Here is an 18577-nt window from a genome sequence, read left to right on the forward strand (position 1 = left end):
GGAAACCTACCAAACCTGTGCATTTCTGAAAACTAGAGACCTAGGGGAATCCAAGGAGGGGTGACTTGCGGGGCTCGGACCAGGTTCTGTTACCCAGAATCCTTTGCAAACCTCAAAATTTGGCTAAAAAAAACACATGTCCCTCACATTTCTGTGGCAGAAAGTTCTGGAATCTGAGAGGAGCTACAAATTTCCTTCCACCCAGCGTTCCCCCAAGTCTCCCGATAAAAATGATACCTCACTTGCGTGGGTAGGCCTAGCGCCGGCGACAGGAAACACCCCAAAGCGCAACGTGGACACATCCTAAATTTTTGAAAAAAACAGAGGTGTTTTTTGCGAAGTGCCTACCTGTAGATTTTGGCCTCTAGCTTAGCCGGCACCTAGGGAAACCTACCAAACCTGTGCATTTCTGAAAACTAGAGACCTAGGGGAATCCAAGGAGGGGTGACTTGCGGGGCTCGGACCAGGTTCTGTTACCCAGAATCCTTTGCAAACCTCAAAATTTGGCTAAAAAAACACATGTCCCTCACATTTCTGTGGCAGAAAGTTCTGGAATTTGAGAGGAGCTACAAATTTCCTTCCACCCAGCGTTCCCCCAAGTCTCCCGATAAAAATGATACCTCACTTGCGTGGGTAGGCCTAGCGCCGGCAACAGGAAACACCCCAAAGTGCAACGTGGACACATCCTAAATTTTTGAAAAAAACAGAGGTGTTTTTTGCGAAGTGCCTACCTGTAGATTTTGGCCTCTAGCTCAGCCGGCACCTAGGGAAACCTACCAAACCTGTGCATTTCTGAAAACTAGAGACCTAGGGGAATCCAAGGAGGGGTGACTTGCGGGGCCCGGACCAGGTTCTGTTACCCAGAATCCTTTGCAAACCTCAAAATTTGGCTAAAAAAACACATGTCCCTCACATTTCTGTGGCAGAAAGTTCTGGAATCTGAGAGGAGCTACAAATTTCCTTCCACCCAGCGTTCCCCCAAGTCTCCCGATAAAAATTATACCTCACTTGCGTGGGTAGGCCTAGCGCCGGCGACAGGAAACACCCCAAAGCGCAACGTGGACACATCCTAAATTTTGGAAAAAAACAGAGGTGTTTTTTGCGAAGTGCCTACCTGTAGATTTTGGCCTCTAGCTCAGCCGGCACCTAGGGAAACCTACCAAACCTGTGCATTTCTGAAAACTAGAGACCTAGGGGAATCCAAGGAGGGGTGACTTGCGGGGCTCGGACCAGGTTCTGTTACCCAGAATCCTTTGCAAACCTCAAAATTTGGCTAAAAATACACATGTTCCTCACATTTCTGTGGCAGAAAGTTCTGGAATCTGAGAGGAGCCACAAATTTCCTTCTACCCAGCGTTCCCCCAAGTCTCCCGATAAAAATGATACCTCACTTGTGTGGGTAGGACTAGCGCCCACGAAAGGAAAGGGCCCAAAACACAACGTGGACACATCACATTTTTTTATAAAAAGCAGTGCCTACCTGTGGATTTTGGCCTGTAGCTCAGCCGACACCTGAGGAAACCTAGCAAACCAGTGCATTTTTGAAAACTAGAAACCCAGGGGAATCCAAGATGGGGTGACTTGCGGGGCTCTGACCAGGTTATGTTACCCAGAATCCTTTGCAAACATCAAAATTTGGCCCAAAAAACACTTTTTCCTCTCATTTCGGTGACAGAAAGTTCTGGAATCTGAGAGGAGCCACAAATTTCCTACCACCCAGCGTTCCCCTAAGTCTCTCGATAAAAATGGTACATCACTTCTGTGGGTAGGCCTAGCGCCCACAAAAGGAAATGGCCCAAAACACAAAACATATTTTTTCACAGAAAACAGAGGTGTTTTTTGCAAGGTGCCTACCTGTGGTGTTTGGCCTGTAGCTCAGCCGGCCCCAGGGGGGGGGGGCAGAAATGCCCTAAAATAAATTTGCCCCCCCAACCCCCACCCTCCCCCGCCGGGAGCGACCCTTGCCTACGGGGTCGCTCCCCCTGCGTGACATTGGCACCAAAAAACAAATCCCCGGTGCCTAGTGGTTTCTGCCCCCTTGGGGGCAGATTGACCTAAAATTGGCCAATCTGCCCCCAGGGGGGCAGAAATGGTCTAAATACAATTTGCCCCCCCAGGGGAGCGACCCTTGCCTGATGGGTCGCTCCCCATCTCTAAAAAAAGAAACAACAAAAAATAAAAACACAAAAAAAAAATTGCCCTGGCGCCTAGAGTGTTCTGCCCCCCACCCGGGGGCAGTTCGGCCTAATATTAGGCCGATCTGTCCCCCGGGGGGGCAGAAATGGCCTAAAATAAATTTGCCCCCCGCCCCGGGAGCGACCCTTCCCTATGGGGTCGCTCCCCCTGCGTGACATTGGCGCCAAAAAACAAATCCCCGGTGCCTAGTGGTTTCTGCCCCCTTGGGGGCAGATTGACCTAAAATTGGCCAATCTGCCCCCAGGGGGGCAGAAATGGTCTAAATACAATTTGCCCCCCCAGGGGAGCGACCCTTGCCTGATGGGTCGCTCCCCATCTCTAAAAAAAGAAACAACAAAAAATAAAAACACAAAAAAAAAATTGCCCTGGCGCCTAGAGTGTTCTGCCCCCCCCCCCCGGGGGCAGTTCGGCCTAATAATAGGCCGATCTGTCCCCCGGGGGGGCAGAAATGGCCTAAAATAAATTTGCCCCCCCAACCCCCACCCCCCCACCCCCCCGGAGCGACCCTTGCCTACGGGGTCGCTCCCCCTGTGTGACATTGACGCCAAAAAACAAATCCCCGGTGCCTAGTGGTTTCTGCCCCCTTGGGGGCAGATTGACCTAAAATTGGCCAATCTGCCCCCAGGGGGGCAGAAATGGTCTAAATACAATTTGCCCCCCCAGGGGAGCGACCCTTGCCTGATGGGTCGCTCCCCATCTCTAAAAAAAGAAACAACAAAAAATAAAAACACAAAAAAAAAATTGCCCTGGCGCCTAGAGTGTTCTGCCCCCCCCCCGGGGGCAGTTCGGCCTAATAATAGGCCGATCTGTCCCCCGGGGGGGCAGAAATGGCCTAAAATAAATTTGCCCCCCCAACCCCCACCCCCCCCCCCCGGGAGCGACCCTTGCCTACGGGGTCGCTCCCTTTGCGTGAAATTCACGCAAAGAAAAAACTCTCTGGTGTCTAGTGGTTTCTACCCCCCTTGGGGGCAGATTGGCCTCATCAAAATAGGCCAATCTGCCCCCAAGGGGGGCAGAAATGGGCAAAATATAATTTCCCCCCAAGGGGAGCGACCCTTGCCTAAGGGGTCGCTCCCCACCAAAAAAAAAAAAATGAAACAAAAAAAAAAAAAATGGTCCCTGGTGCCTAGAGGTTTCTGCCCCCCCTGGGGGCAGATCGGCCTAATAGTAGGCCGATCTGCCCCCAGGGGGGGCAGAAAAGGCCTTCCCGAAAATATGCCCCCCCTGGGAGCGACCCTTGCCCAAGGGGTCGCTCCCTTTTGTCAATAACAATAAAAAAATGAAAAAATCCCTGGTGTCTAGTGGTTTCTACCCCCCTTGGGGGCAGATTGGCCTCATCAAAATAGGCCAATCTGCCCCCAAGGGGGGCAGAAATGGCCAAAATATAATTTTCCCCCAAGGGGAGCGACCCTTGCCTAAGGGGTCGCTCCCCACCTCAATAAAAAAAAATGAAACAAAAAAAAAAAATGGTCCCTGGTGCCTAGAGGTTTCTGCCCCCAGGGGGGGCAGAAAAGGCCTTTTCAAAAAAATGCCCCCCCCTGGGAACGACCCTTGCCCAAGGGGTCGCTCCCTTTTGTCAATTTCAATTTAAAAAAAAAAAATCCCTGGTGTCTAGTGGGGTTTCAAAAGCCAAAAGTGATTGAAAAAGAAATGCTTTTACATTTCTTTTTCAAGGGAGGCCCCTGTGACACATCAGCGCGCGCGCGCGCGCTGACGTCACGGGGGGGGTGTGGGGGGGGTCGGGGATGGAAGGGGAAGGTCTTCCCCTTCCATCCCCGACTTGGGGGGGGAAGGGGGGTGCACGGGGGGCGCGCTAGCGCGCCCCCAAGTTCCCCTGTGCCATGGACGAGATGATCTCGTCCAAGGCACAGGGGAACTGTAGCCTTGGACGAGATCATCTCGTCCAAGGCACAGAAGCGGTTAATGGGGGTTGGGCGTCGTAAACAAATGGCGCAAATCGGGTTAAGGCGATTTTTTTGCCTCAGCCTGACTTGCCCCATTTTTGTTCGCCCAAACGCCATTTTCCCCTACGCCGGCGCTGCCTGGTGTACGTCGTTTTTTTTTACGCACACCAGGCAGCACCGGTCGGCTAACGCCGGCTAACGCCATTCAATAAATACGGCGCCCGCATGGCGCTTCAGAATGGCGTTAGCCGGCGCTATTTTTTTTTACGCAAAACTGCGTTAGCGCAGTTTTGCGTCAAAAAGTATAAATACGGGCCTGCATGTCTGTGCAAAATTAGTAGCTATTACAATGGAAAATGTGGTCCGTAGATTACAATGTGCTACCACACCATGTTTTAGTAATATATTTGCAACAGTGTACTCCAAAATGCAACACCAGTTATTACTACACCCTCAACATTCGCCCGCTGAATGGGCGTGGCTTATTGGCAACTTTTGCTCTTTGTGTGGCGCTTGGATTTCCCACAATCCCTAGGAGTTCAGTGATGTAACATTGATGGCAGCACCCCCACTTTGAAAATTGTTCCAGTACCACTAATCAAGCAACGCTGACCTCCTAGAGGGACTGCCCTCTCCTCTGCAGGATCACAAAATAAGAAATGAGACCTACATAACTACAGCACAGTATTTGGAGGGAGACAGAGTCTGCAGTGGAAAAGGAAAACATTGTTTTGGTCTTGTACTACTGAACTAAGGAATATTCTGGGATGGAGACGGCAAATAAGCAGATACATACCAGCATATGTGACTGATGATATATTGGGATAGGTGGCATGAATGGGTAGAGTAAACAGACTGCTGTTCCACACTCCTGTGCGTCAGAACCATTTGATCTCTTGATATAACTGAACACAAAGCACATCACCATCAGGAGTTTAGCAGGGTGCAAGTGTGTACTGCAAGGATCAGAACTGAGAATTTTGCCTTAGATTGCTCTATACATTTTAAGAAAGAAAGAAAAAGCAGCAAATTTTTTTTTGTTTAAACACTAGTACCTTTCGTCTCCCTGTCCACCCATAAAACCTTTTTAGCTGCACATTCCATGCTATCTATTATTGGAAACCCTGCATCAATACTTCATTGCAACCTGAATGGACAAATTTCAATGGTATATTCCCAACAGAAAACTGCGTTCGGAAACAGCCAAGAAAGTGTCTGTTGCCAAAACTAAGAAAGTTTCCTAGGGGGAGAAGTTTTGTCTACTCCTCCTGCCTACTCAGGAGCCAGTTGCCCAGGCACCTTAGAGGACAGCCAAGTTTGAGAATTTTTAGGAAGCATCTTAAAACTTGGCCCTATTCCATCATGCTACTAATGTTATATTCTCAACTTATTGTTACTGGCACCACACACGGTTGACCTCGTTTTCCCTTATTTATTTTGTGCTTAGAACCACTTTTAATAGTATCTGAGATAATGATAAAGTTGTTGATTTCAGCTGTGAAATTGTCAAACATTGTGCTTATGTTTATAATATTATATGTATATATATATATGACCTTCACTCATTTATCACAACATTCTTAACCCCTTGAGTGCCCCATGAGTGTGGGTGTCGACCAATGGCCAACACCCACACTAACCCCCCAGTGCATCCACCGATTAATGGTGGACACTGGGAGGCATATAAAGGCCTCTCTGGAGGGATTATTATATTTTAAACTCTGGCTCCCCAAGAAGAGTTTCCCAGGCAGCCAGTGTCATTTTTTGTCTTTAGTGTAATGGCGATCAGCACGCGGGGCACACAAACATTACACTAAAGTGAAAGGAAAACGATCTGAGGCTAGTTTAACTTTCACTGGATTGGGGGGCATAGCTCAGTCCCACCCCACTTCCCGAGCACTGATTGGGGTGGGAGAGGTATTGCTTGAAAGGGCAGATTCTCCCCTTTCCAGTGATCTCTGTTCAGAGGATCCCTGCTTGGGGATAGCCAGAGGGGAGCAATCCCCAAGCAGAGATTGACCCGGGATTGGGGCAGGGGGGTGCGCGTTGTCCCTTAAGCAAGGGCTTGTGCTCCCCCAGCACATTTGATATTTACAGTCTTTCTATCCCCCCTGGGGGATGAATGGGGTTAATTAATATAGGAGTGGGGGCTGCCCATTATGGGCATGGCAATTCCACCATCCCAAACAAAATATACTTCCAGTCTTTCCACCCCACTCCCCCCATTGGAGCAGATGAGGCTAGTTACCCCATTCTGCCCCCAGGGGTCTGGAGGGGGACTGAACACTCACTAGACATCAGGGACATCAAAAAAATAAAAAATATATGGGTGGGGTTGCCCAACATCGACATGGCCATGTCCCCACTCTGCAATAAAATATGCTGGCAGCCGTGGGTGATTACACCCAATCTGTCCCTCTCCCCTCCCCCTCCCCCGGGAGGGCACAGAGCCCAAAAGACATCAGGGATATTGAAAACAAAATACATAGGCATGGGGGGCTGTCTATCATGGGCATGCTCATGCACACACACCCATTGAATAGGAAGATAGTCTTTCTGCACCCCGGGGGCACGTGAGGTGAACCACAATCTGCCCCCTCTGGGAAGTAGAAAACCCCCTAGACACCAGGGACATTTGAAACAATATAGGGGTGGAGCTGTCCACCACAGGCCTGGCCATGGCCCCCCCTAAAAAAAAAAAAGATGCTGACAGTCCTTCTGCCCCACCCCCATCCCCAACCCCAACCAAAGGATTCAAGGAGTGTGTGCCTTGCATGGATTTCATGAGGTTTTCGTACCCTCAATGCCCTGCAAAACTCAAACTGTTTGGAATCACACATTTTCCTTACATTTCTGTGATGGAACTTCCGGAATCTGCCGGAAACCACAAAATTCTTACCACATCAGAGAAATGTAAGGAAAATGCATGATTTCAGGCAAAGTTTGAGGTTTGCATATCATTGTGTTTTAAAAAAAGCTCAGATGATCCACACAAGGCACACCACCCTGAAATCCCCTGGTTTAAAAAAAAAAAAAAAAAAGTCTGGTTCATAGCTTTGCGTGAGTGGCATCACAGCATGGCCCCAAATACTGCAGCTACCCAGATTGAGAGAAACAATGTAGCGATTTAGGACTGTGTTTCATGGTCTAGCAGCCCACCCTCACATGTAGGGTACTGTTATCAGGGGCAAGTGCGAGCTCAGGGTGGTAAGAAATATGTGCCCCCCCCCATAGATTCCAGCACTTTCCATCACAGAAATATGAGGATTTGTTTTTCTTTAAAACCAAAGTTTGCAAGGGCTTCGGATTAAAATTGCCTAGTGAGAGCCATGCAAGTCATGCACCCATATACTCCCCTGCTGGTGGTGTTATAATTTTTTTTTGCAGGTTTGCTGTTTCCCCACGCACCACCTGAGCAATGGCCCAAAATCCACAGCTTTCCACTTTGCAAAAAAAGGGTCAGTTTTGAGTGGAAAAATGTGATGTATCAGTGTTGCATTTTAGGCCATTTCCTGTCACAGGTACTAGGGCTAGGTCTACCCACGCAAGTGAAGTACTGTTCCTATTGGGAGACTTGGGGAAACGCTGGGTGGAAGGAAGTTTGTGGCTTCCCGCAGATTCCAGACCTTTCCATTACAGAAATGTGAGGAAAATTTATTGTTTAGTCAAAGTTTGAGATTTGTAAGGGATTCTGGGGTAAAAAGACCAGGTGAGAGTCACATTTCACCGCACTCTGGATTCTCCCAGGTGTCTAGTTTTCAAAATTGAGCAAGTTTTCTAGATTTCTCTTTGTGCTGGCTGAGCCAGGGCCCAAAATCCACAACTATCTTGCATAAAAAGGATCCCTTTGAAAAATATGATCTAATCATGTTGGGTTTTCCTCCCAAAGGTACTAGGTCTACCCACACAAGTCAGGCACCGTTTTTAATCAAAACACATGTGGGAACAGAATAGTAGAATATTTGTTATTACCAAGTTGAGTTTGCTGCATTTGTGCGTTCCAAATGTAAGACAGTGTATAAGAAACATGACATTTTGAAAAATACCCTCTAAATCGTATGCTGAGGCGGGAACCCACAAATTTAGAGATGTACAAATAACCACTGCATCTAATCTCAACATCTTGTGCCCATTTTAAAATACGTAGGTTTCTTTGATACGCAATTTTCACTTTACATAGTTCACCATATAAATTGGTCTATATTTGGTACACAATGAAAAAACATTGTAGAGTGCAGCTCAATTGTTGACTCTGGGAACCCCGGGTTCTTTAAGAACCTACAAACCCTACATACCCCCACAACCAGAAGGGTCTAGCAGACATAATGGTATACTGCTTTTGTAAATCGGCCATTGTGACAAAAGGTTGCAGATGAAAATGTTGTCACAAATGGCTGTTATTCCTACTAAGTTTCAATATTTCTTTATTTCAACAGTTTCTTTGGGAAAACCTTGAGGGATCTACACATGACCCCTTGCAGAATTCAGAATTTTGTCTACTTTTCAGAATTCTATAGCTTTTCTGGATTACCTATGGGTTTCACAGTGGTTTCTATCACAAACTGGAAGTAGGTTGAGAGCACAAAAAAAATAGGAAAATAACCTCTTTGAAAAATGCTATTAAAAGATTTGTTTATTCAGCTCTGCATGTTCCTGAAAGCCGGAAAGCTGGTGACTTTAGCATACCAAACCGTTCACTGATGCCATGTTTAGGGAAAACAGACTTCTCTAGATCACTTTTTCCTATTTTTCCCAAAAAACGAAAAATATATCTATAGTTTGCCTATTTTGTCAGTCCCCTCCAAGGAAATCCACAAACCCGGGGAACACCTTTAAAATCTCCAAGATCATGGGGGGGGAAAAGGATGCAAATTGAGTGTGGGTACATTATATAGAAACAATGTAATGGTGCCTTACCCCACATAACCAAAAAAGGGCTCATTACAGGGTGGGCAGAGGGGGGTGAAGGCCCAGCAGTTAAGATGTTAACTATAGTATTGTCTTAATTTTAGGTTTGTGGATACAAATAATTCAGGTGAAACAAAGGTTTCCTACTAAATCTGTCTGCTTAGAGTAGATGTTTAAAAAGGCTACTTTTTGTCTAAGCCATGAGAAAATAATTTATCACGGTATTTGGTGTACCAGGAAATATGTACCATTATTGAAATTCATTTTACTAATGTAAAGGAAAAATTAGGTTCTCCAATTAGCATTGGTCAGCACTTTTTTGTGTTGGTGGGGTGGGAGATTCAACTCAAATATGGTGCTGGGTCCTTAGGTTATATAATTATTATCAAATTCACACTCAATTACCCTGTATATTTAAAAACAAAAACTGGACTTTATCCTCTAAAGTTTCATATAACAAAAAGGTGTATCAGAATTCCTCTAGCCAAACTCAATCACCCTAAAATAGAAGGCGGAGCTCAATGTCCAGATTGCAAATGACATTGTTCCTCTTTCTGCATTAGACAAGCATCTGGTCCATAAAAATATGGTCCTAGATTAGTGGGTTTTTAAATTTCTCTACTAAGCTGTTTGTGTGATCAATTCTGCATATAAATAATCAGACTTTCCTGCAGATACTCCCACTTTTTTAAATGCAGATCTATTTCATCACATGACAATTTGCTTTCTAATTACCTCATAGTGTGATTATGTTTGTCAAGTGTTTTATAGAATACATTTTTAAACCTTGATAAAACAATCTTTTGGTAACATTGGAATGAAAAAGGTATACCTTAAATTGATCAGTTATTAAAGGGTAATAGTAAAGATTCTCAGACTTAAAGAGAACAAGAATTAAGGGAGACAAGACTTCCCGATGAGTCAAGAAAAACACCAAGCACTGAAAATGACTAATTGGTTTACAGAAGTATTGTAGCCCCACAGACCCTTTCCATTACACATCTGCACTAGACTCTGCAAGAGTGTACAGTTACTAAACCTTGTTTATGTAAATCCCAAAAGTTGCCCCTCTGGATTCTTCAGTTGAGCCAGACACATGAAATAGCCTACAATATGTTACAAAAGACTTTTTTGTTCACACCAGATTAATAACATTTTTGTTCATGCATCCAGGTCAACAGAACATGCTCAGACCTGTGCTAGGCACACATGCCTTGCGATTAAACCAGAGTCACTGAAACAAGTTTGCACCCTTCTAGCCAGCATGATGCCCATGTACTCCCATGCAGGGACCTTAGACTTACCTTCACAGTAGCGGCCTATAAATCCATTTTTACAAACGCAGATACCCTGCTCACAAGTCCCTCCATTTTGACAAGGGTAATTTGTACTGCACCCCAGGGGTTTAAGGAGCACCGGGGTTCGTGCTGTGGTATGTGCCACGATGGGCGCTGTGGTAGGTACCCGTGTCCTCCTGTCAAGAATGTTAAAGACATGATCAGTTGGAATTCCTGTAGTGAATGAAACAAAACGCATAACATTACACTTACAAGTGTACTTCTAATATTATTTGCCAGTATTTTGTTCTGATCTTGCACAAAGTTTCCTGAATTCAGAAGTATAGCACAGGCACGTAAGTGAAACTCCCTTCACAGTGCAAGGTTTTCTTTGCTAAACCATGCATTACTCAAATGTATTAATTTGTGCTGAATGATGCAGGTGGTGGGAGCTGACCATCATTTGTGTAGACAGGAACTTTTTGTTTTATCATCAAGCCGTGACCTAGAGCAAGGGAGACAAAAACTGACAAGGGAGAAAAGTGGAAGAGAACAACAAATATAGTTGAAAAGTGTGAAGGCCAGGTGAAAAGGAGCCAAGCAAAGTGAAATCAAGGGACGGGAAGTGTAGGGTGGTGGAAGAAAGTTGCGATATGAAAATGAGACCAGGCAGCTTTGGCATTGAGCAACCCAACATTCCAAAGCACAGTCAGCAGGATTAAATGAAAAACGTTGACCCCTGCGCACCTTTTCTATTTTCTTAAACAAATTAAGCTCTGCTTAGAAGTGATTAAAATCACCACAACCTAACCCAGATCCAGTGACGCAAGTCAGAATTTGATTAAACTCATAATCCGGTGCAGCTGCAAAACTTCATGTTACAAAACAGCATACTTTTCGTGGTAGGCAAGGCAAATCTAAAGATCAACCGCCAAAGAATTGGATTGTATTAAAGTTGCATTTAAATAGTGCTTCATACCCCATTGTGGAGCACCAAAGTGATTACGAAGCATGCTACATAGAGGGGAGAGTCCTTGGCTGGCAATGTTGAATTGCAGCAACCCAATGTGGAAGTGTGTGGGTCTTATGTGAGTGACCGGAGGGTACTCCCATCTTGTGGCATGCTTTGTGGTGCATTCCTTAGAGGTGTCTGAACTAGAAGTCCTCAGGATAGATTACACTTAGCTGGCAGACAAATTTATTCTACAGATCCTCAGGTTTGTGGTGATTACATAAACCCTTCTTTACTTTATTTTTGTCCTCATGTGACCTGTGCTGCATACTGTAGTTTGAGCCACCTGCTCAGCTTTGGTGCACAGGAAAGAGCCGCCAGTTAAAGTAGGCTCCCACTATTACAAAACACAAGTGCCGATTGTGTGCTTCAGCAAATGCACCTGTAATCATGTTTCCTTTGCTATTCTGACTTGGTGTATTTACTTGTTGCCCTTACTTCCCCTGACCCGCTTTGGTGTGCTTTCTTATGGGTCCGAGGAATTGTTTGGACAGTTATAGTATTGTTGTAACGATCATTAGTTTTGAACTCGTTGCTTTGATATTTCAGTTTCAGAAAAGAAAATGTACTTTGTCGATTTTCTCGTGTCTTTGTGTACCAGCCACGTCAGTAAAATACTGCCCAGGTGGCAACCAACAGTTCTCTAGGCCTTCGTGATAAACCACAAGGCGCGCGACCTCTAGGGCGCAGAAGCCCCTCTCAGGCACTGTGGGATTTCAGATGCTGTGGTAAAGAAGAGAGTGACTGTGGGCTGCACAGAAGGCCGACGAGGGCAGCTGCACACGATGACTCCGAGTCTGTGAGCCTTCCTCTGCGCAGGAGCCTGTGACACAAAGGCGACGCGCGCGCGTGAATGGAGGCGGAAGGTGCCAAGAGCGGGAGCCAAGGGAGGAAGTGATGCCGGGGAATGCTAATCTCCGAGGACAATGGTGCTTTCTAGAGGCAAATCTCCCCACCTCCTCCCGCAGACGCTTCACCTCTTCTGGCACAGGAACAAGTACTCCGGGAGGCACACGGTGTCCGGGAACTCTGCAGTGGCGCTGTTTTAGCACAAACACAAAACAATGATTAACCCCACGGGCGACGCGGCCTCCACGGGCCTTAGCAAAGGACACTGGCCATAGGTGATATGGAGGAACGGAGGACCACACCTATTCCTCGGGGAAGATGGCCACTCTACTCCTCAGGAAACATAGCGCCAGGCTCTACCAGGGGCCTGAGGTCAGCCAGCCAGACAGGGACTGAGCATTGTATTGCTCACCTAGGAGACCTGCCAATCCACAGGGTGCCACCTGGATGTCACATTGGCGTAACATAACCCCCACTTCCGCTGCGGTGCGGGTAGGGTGACCACCTGACATTGGGGCAAATTCTGGACAAGATTGTAAAAAATTCAGGACAAAGGGTCAAAATTCAGGACATAGGGTCAAAATTCAGGACAAAAATTCAAGAACAAAGGTCAGTTTTACAGACACACCCAAGAGAGGCCATACCTCACTATATTATCAGTGCATTTATTTACTCTTTTGTAACATAGCACTATTTATTCTCTATGGTCTTTTTGTGATTCGCTCCTGGTATGCTACATTCAGTTCTCACATTAGGTCATTGTTCAGTAGTAAATAAATGCCCTTCAGCGCTGTGTCAAGGCCATCACCCGTACCCAAATCTACCCAATGTTTCTTAAAGAGAAAGTAACAACAACATTTTGATTATGTTTCTGAACATTTTAAAACCACTGGCAAACAGTTTGGGAAACATTAAGGTAATTAACTTTATGCTAGTTTAAACAAATTGAAAAAAAAACAACTGGCTCACCCCAACCGCTCATGGACTTTCAGCCTAAAAATAATTTAATGAGGCAGGGCAGATGGTGTGAACAACAGTCTGACACCTAATGTCAGGATGTGAGGTACCCACAACTTGTCTGTAGTCTCACAGCACTAGAGTGAATGTCTGGGACTCTACATTTATCTCATAAGTGGGAGCCCAGACTACCAATAACAGATAATAAAAGAGGAGGATAAAATTGCGATCAAATGAAAGGTTTTTGCTAGGAATTCATAAAATCAGACAAGGTGAGTCCACCAAGACTGTCAGAAGGTATTAGTTACCTGGGGAGTTGTCTCTGCAGGCAGGAGAGAAACAGACGAGGCCCTGTCAAGTGGTTGAACAAGCAGCACCCACCAACCTTGGCAAACTCTTCTGGTGCACTGGTCTGCTGTTCGTGCTTGTGAAGTGTGAGCAGGGGGCACACTCCTTGCAAGGTTGTCCAAGGCAACTGCCCACTTTGTCCATGTCTTAAAATGGTTTTGAAATTGAGCAAAAGCCAAACTATTGATCTGGGTTATCCCTAAGTGTCAAGTACACACAGAATCTTCAAAATATTTGGGATGTAAATTGGGCAAACAAAATGTAAAAATGTTAAAATGTAATTAGTGTTTCTTTAACATATGGCACTGTTTTCCCCTTTATATACAATTAGACCTCAGATTGAACTGGGAACCAGTTACCTTTCGATACCTAGTGATTAATATCAACCTATCTCCCACTGATTTGCAGGTTGGAAATCTCGGCAGAGCGTCAGGGTCCCTCTGAGCCCAATTTTCTTTTTGGTCTTCTCTTCTGCTTTCTGTAGTGGGCCAAGTGGCACTAGTGAAGATGGTATGCTACCCCAATGATAGTATTGTTTTGCAAACCTTCCCCTGCTCGATCTTCATCCCTTCTTCAGACATGCCACACATCTGATTTGGACGCTGGGGCACCATCGGGTAGCTCTTTCCACTCTAAAACTACCTGTGACTGCAGGTGGATTAAGTCTTCTGGACTTAGAACACTAATATTCAGCTGCACAGGTCCAGTGGGTGGCTCGCTGGCTTTCTGCCCACCCCCTGCATGAGGTTGGGTTTATCTGTAAGACGTTTAAGGAGAGCTTACTGCACTACCCATTGTTTCCTGCTGACCATTCTACGGATCACCATCTGGGGATATCATGCACAGCTTTCTCTTGCCTTGCTGGAACCTATAAATTCACTGACACAAAGAAACTCTGTCCTCCTGCACTACCTTTGCTAAGCCTTCCCATTCACACAGGACAGCTGTGCTCAGAGCAACTCTATCAGTGGCATGCTGCAGGTGTCTTAAAAGTGGGGGTTTTGTTTCTGGACGGCGAGCTACTACATTTCCAAAGCCTTGTGGCAGATTACCATCTTCACCACCCCGGTCAACTCCTTACTTATAACCACCTTAAACAATCATTAAATGCCCTATATCATGTCTGCCGCCTAGCAGTAACCCTACATGAGGTACACCAGAAGCTCTAAACCATAGGGACTGGTGGTAAACTGATAGAATTGTACAGACCTTTTCTACAATATTGAGACCACCCCAGGTCTTCTCGTCATACTACCTGGGTGATTGATGTGGCCAAACCTCTACAAGATATGGACTGAACTAAAATACTGGACTTTCCCCACAAAGTATCCCACGGCTGTCACCTTAAGTACATTCATACAGCTTCCTTGGGAATGCATTCCGCCCGTTGCTTGCCATTTGCTTTGTGGTTTGTAACTCACATTTCGTTGCTTTCAATTTGCTAGCTTTATATGTTTTAAGCTATGCAGCTTGAGTTCGTCGCTTCCCTTGCCCAAACCTTATTTACAGTATCCATCTGAGTGCTCCCGTTCTGTAAACAGGCCTGTAAATCTTGTACTTATCTCATCACATTTGCTGTGCTTTTAAAGAACAAGGTCAAATGTCAAGCTCTGTCTTCGGTGGAAATTTATGGCCTCATTACGAGTTTGGCAGAGGGGATTACTCGTCCCTAAAGTGACGGATATCCTGCCCGTCGTATTAAAAGTTTCATTATATCCTATGGAACTTGGAAAACGGTTGACGGGATAGCCGTCACTTTTGGGATGGAGTAATCCCCTCCGCCAAACTTGTAATGAGGCCCTTAGTGTTTACGTTTCTTTCTCTGACTTCAAAGTGAGTGGATTTACGTGACAATCTTGCTGGATGCTGGGTTTAGGAAATAGTTTTTTCTAGCACATGACAACATTTAAATAAACTTCAGAATATATCAGGATTAGGAGTACAAATGAAGGGCTGGAAACAAATTGGCTTAATGAAGCATGTTTTTTAAAATTCTGTACTGGGCTTAAAACAAATTATTGCATTAGGTGATGCAATTGTCACACATCATCATCTGTGCACTGTACTGTATAGTTTTATTCGAAAAACTGAATGTCTGTGCAATGTTATGGTCATTTCAATCAACAACGTGTTGTCTGTTATGGCAGTGTGTTACCACACCATACACTCTGTGCTACTGCATTCTGTGCCTCTTCACTCTACCCTACACCTCTTCACTCTGTGCCACTGCACTCTACTCTGAAACAATCTATTCTACGCCACTGCACTCTACTTCACTCAGCCCCAATGCACTCTACTTCAATGCACTCTACGCCAGTGCACTTTAAACAACTGCACTTTATGCCACTGCACTCTGACACTCTACTCTACAACACTGCACTGACTGCCACTATACTCTACACCACTCTACTCTGTACTACTTCATTCTGCACCAATACACTCTATTCCACTGCACTCTATACCACTCTACTCTCCACGTCACTGCATTTAACAGCCTTATACTCTGCTCTGCACCACGCTACACTACTCCACTCTGCACCACTCCACGTCACTGCACTCTATGCTACTCGAGTCTACTCTGCACTCCATGCCACTGCACCACTCTACACTAGTGCACTCTCTGCCACTTTAATGAATGCCACTCTACTCCACTGCACTCTATGCCACTCCACTCGGTCCCATGCCACTCTATGCCAATGCACTCTAAACAACTGCACTGTATGCCACTGCCCTTTACTGTCCCCACTGTACTCTATGCCACTGCTCTCTGTACTACTGCATTCTGTGCCACTGCACTCTATGCCACTGCACTCTACTCTGCACTGCACCACTCTACACTACTCCACTGTAGGCCACTGCACTCTATGCTACGCGAGTCTACTCTGCACTCTATGCCACTGCACTACTGCACTCTCTGCAACATTACTGTATGCCACTCTACTCCACTGCATTCTATGCCACTCTACCCCATTTCACTCTATGCCACTCCACGCCATGCCACTGGCCTCTACTCAGCACCACTGTACTCTATACCACTGCTCTCTGTGCCACTCTACACCACTGCTCTGACACTCTACTCTGCAACATTGCACTCGCTGCCATTGTACTCTACACCACTCTACTTTGTACTACTGCACTACATGCCACTGCACTCTATGCCACTGCTCTCTGCATCACTCCACTCTAAGCCACTGCATTCTGCAGCACTATACTCTATTCTGCACTGCACCACTCTACTCTGCACTACTCCACTCTAAACCACTCTACGCCACTGCACTCTATGCCACGCAAATCTACTCTGACTCTGCCACTGCACCACTCTACACTACTGCACTCTCTGCCACTCTATTGTATGCCACTCTACTCCACTGCACTCTATGCCACTCTACGCTGCTCCATGCCACTGCACTCTAAACAACTGCACTCTACGCCAATGCACTCTAAACAACTGCACTGTACCCCACTGCACTCTACTCTGCACCACTGTGCTCTACCCCACTCTACTCCACTCTACACCACTATGCCACTAACTTTTAGCCATGCTGAACAGCAGCCACTCTGGTGATTACCATGGCTAAAACACATTGGCAAAGCCAATAACTCTTGCGTAGACAACACCTTTTGGCTTGCCATGTTTGTTAGTACCATGACCTACAGAGGTCTCTGAAAGAACTGTGAATCTGTAAGTCCTTATTTTAAACCTGCATTACACACATAATAATGTAGGCTGCTACAAAATGCGCAAATACATTTCGGTTAAATAAAAAAAAGTCCTTCTAAAATACAGATTTGAATAATATACAGTTTATACCTAGTACTAATTTTTTTTTATAACAGTCCAATAAAACCACACACTCCACAGCTCACCTTGGAACACCCTTACAGTACCTATCTAAAAGAAAATATCTTTGTCATCATAAAGCTTCAAGTGACTCCTTTGATTAAAGTAAATGCAGGTTTCCAAGCCCCTTTGCATTTGCAGATTTACCAGTTGCTCACATTTGCATTTCTTTAGGGAAGGAGACACCCAGGCAAGAAGGCGTGTTTCTTATCTGTCTGCCCCCCTCCCTCAGAGCACAGGAGACTCTCTGCCTTTCAATCCAGTGGGGTAAACTGATCTGTCCTAATTATTTTTTTTTTTCTTTTAGGTGAAAGGCTAAACTTTCGGTTAAGCCTTTCATCACGGACAACGGACGGCAGGGTGTAATTAAGGGCAGTCCGTGAAAATTACGGACGGGTGGTCACCCTAAGTGAGGGGAGTCCCCCAAACTCCAGCCTCACCCTTCAGCAAAAGTAGTAGGTGGTTTTAGGGAGGGGTGGGCTCCATGTACTTTGCAGCCCCCCTCAAGTTTTGTTACGCCATTGGTGTATCACCCAATATCTGCTCTCTTCACACTGTCACCCAGTGAAGAGCTGACATGGTGAGCACAATGCGAACTGGAAACCCCTGTGTGGAGTACCTTTTCAGCTTGTGTGTTGAAGTACTACACTTTTGTTATCCGTATTAAGTAAAGGATCAAATAAAGTTTTAGAAACCCCCTACACTAAGTGACTAAGGAATTCGCAACTATTTCCTATCACCAATGCTTAATTAGGGAAAAAAGTCCAGGGGTCCAAAGTTTTTCAAAGTAACACACTGGGGACAAATGCTGAATTTGCCACAAATCAAGGAAGCCTAGTGAAGATTGCTACTTCATGCCTCTTTCTTCAACACCCTGAACCTCCTATCTCTTTGTCTCACTATTGCAGGTTCTTTTTCACCTCTGCTTTCTCCCATTGTCACTGTTTTTCTGTTTTTCTCTTTCTCCTTCTTTTCCCCAGTTTTACATTTCTCCCTCTTACTCTGAGTCAAAGTCTGATGATGAAAAATAATTCCCAGTTCCTGAAAATGAGTGCTGATTCTAATTACCTGGCACCTTTTGCATAAATTCAGCGCTGGTTTTCGTACATCGTCTTGGCACAGAGGCACACCCAGATCCTTTCACCATTGTGCATTGTTAGATAGTCAGATGCTTAAGACTAGCAAGTGTTTGTCAGCCAATCTGCTTTATTGTATAGTAATGTAACATCTTTTTAGCTTATGCTGCCCCTATGTGGTACACTGGAGCACTTACCTACATGAGTAA

General features: G+C 45.6%; 1 protein-coding gene across 2 annotated transcripts in view; it reads right to left on the reverse strand.

Annotated features, from left to right (window-relative positions):
- The window catches only part of LOC138268030 (zona pellucida sperm-binding protein 1-like), a 137718-nt gene that overhangs the window by 37591 nt on the left and 81550 nt on the right, over positions 1–18577 (reverse strand). For both annotated transcript variants that reach the window (XM_069217356.1, XM_069217355.1), the window contains exon 2: positions 10313–10519. In XM_069217356.1, coding sequence (XP_069073457.1) covers positions 10313–10519 — 207 coding nt within the window. The remainder of the gene's footprint in view (positions 1–10312; positions 10520–18577) is intronic.

This window comes from Pleurodeles waltl, chromosome 12 (genome assembly GCF_031143425.1).
Source record: "Pleurodeles waltl isolate 20211129_DDA chromosome 12, aPleWal1.hap1.20221129, whole genome shotgun sequence".
Classification (NCBI taxonomy): Eukaryota; Metazoa; Chordata; class Amphibia; order Caudata; family Salamandridae; genus Pleurodeles; species Pleurodeles waltl.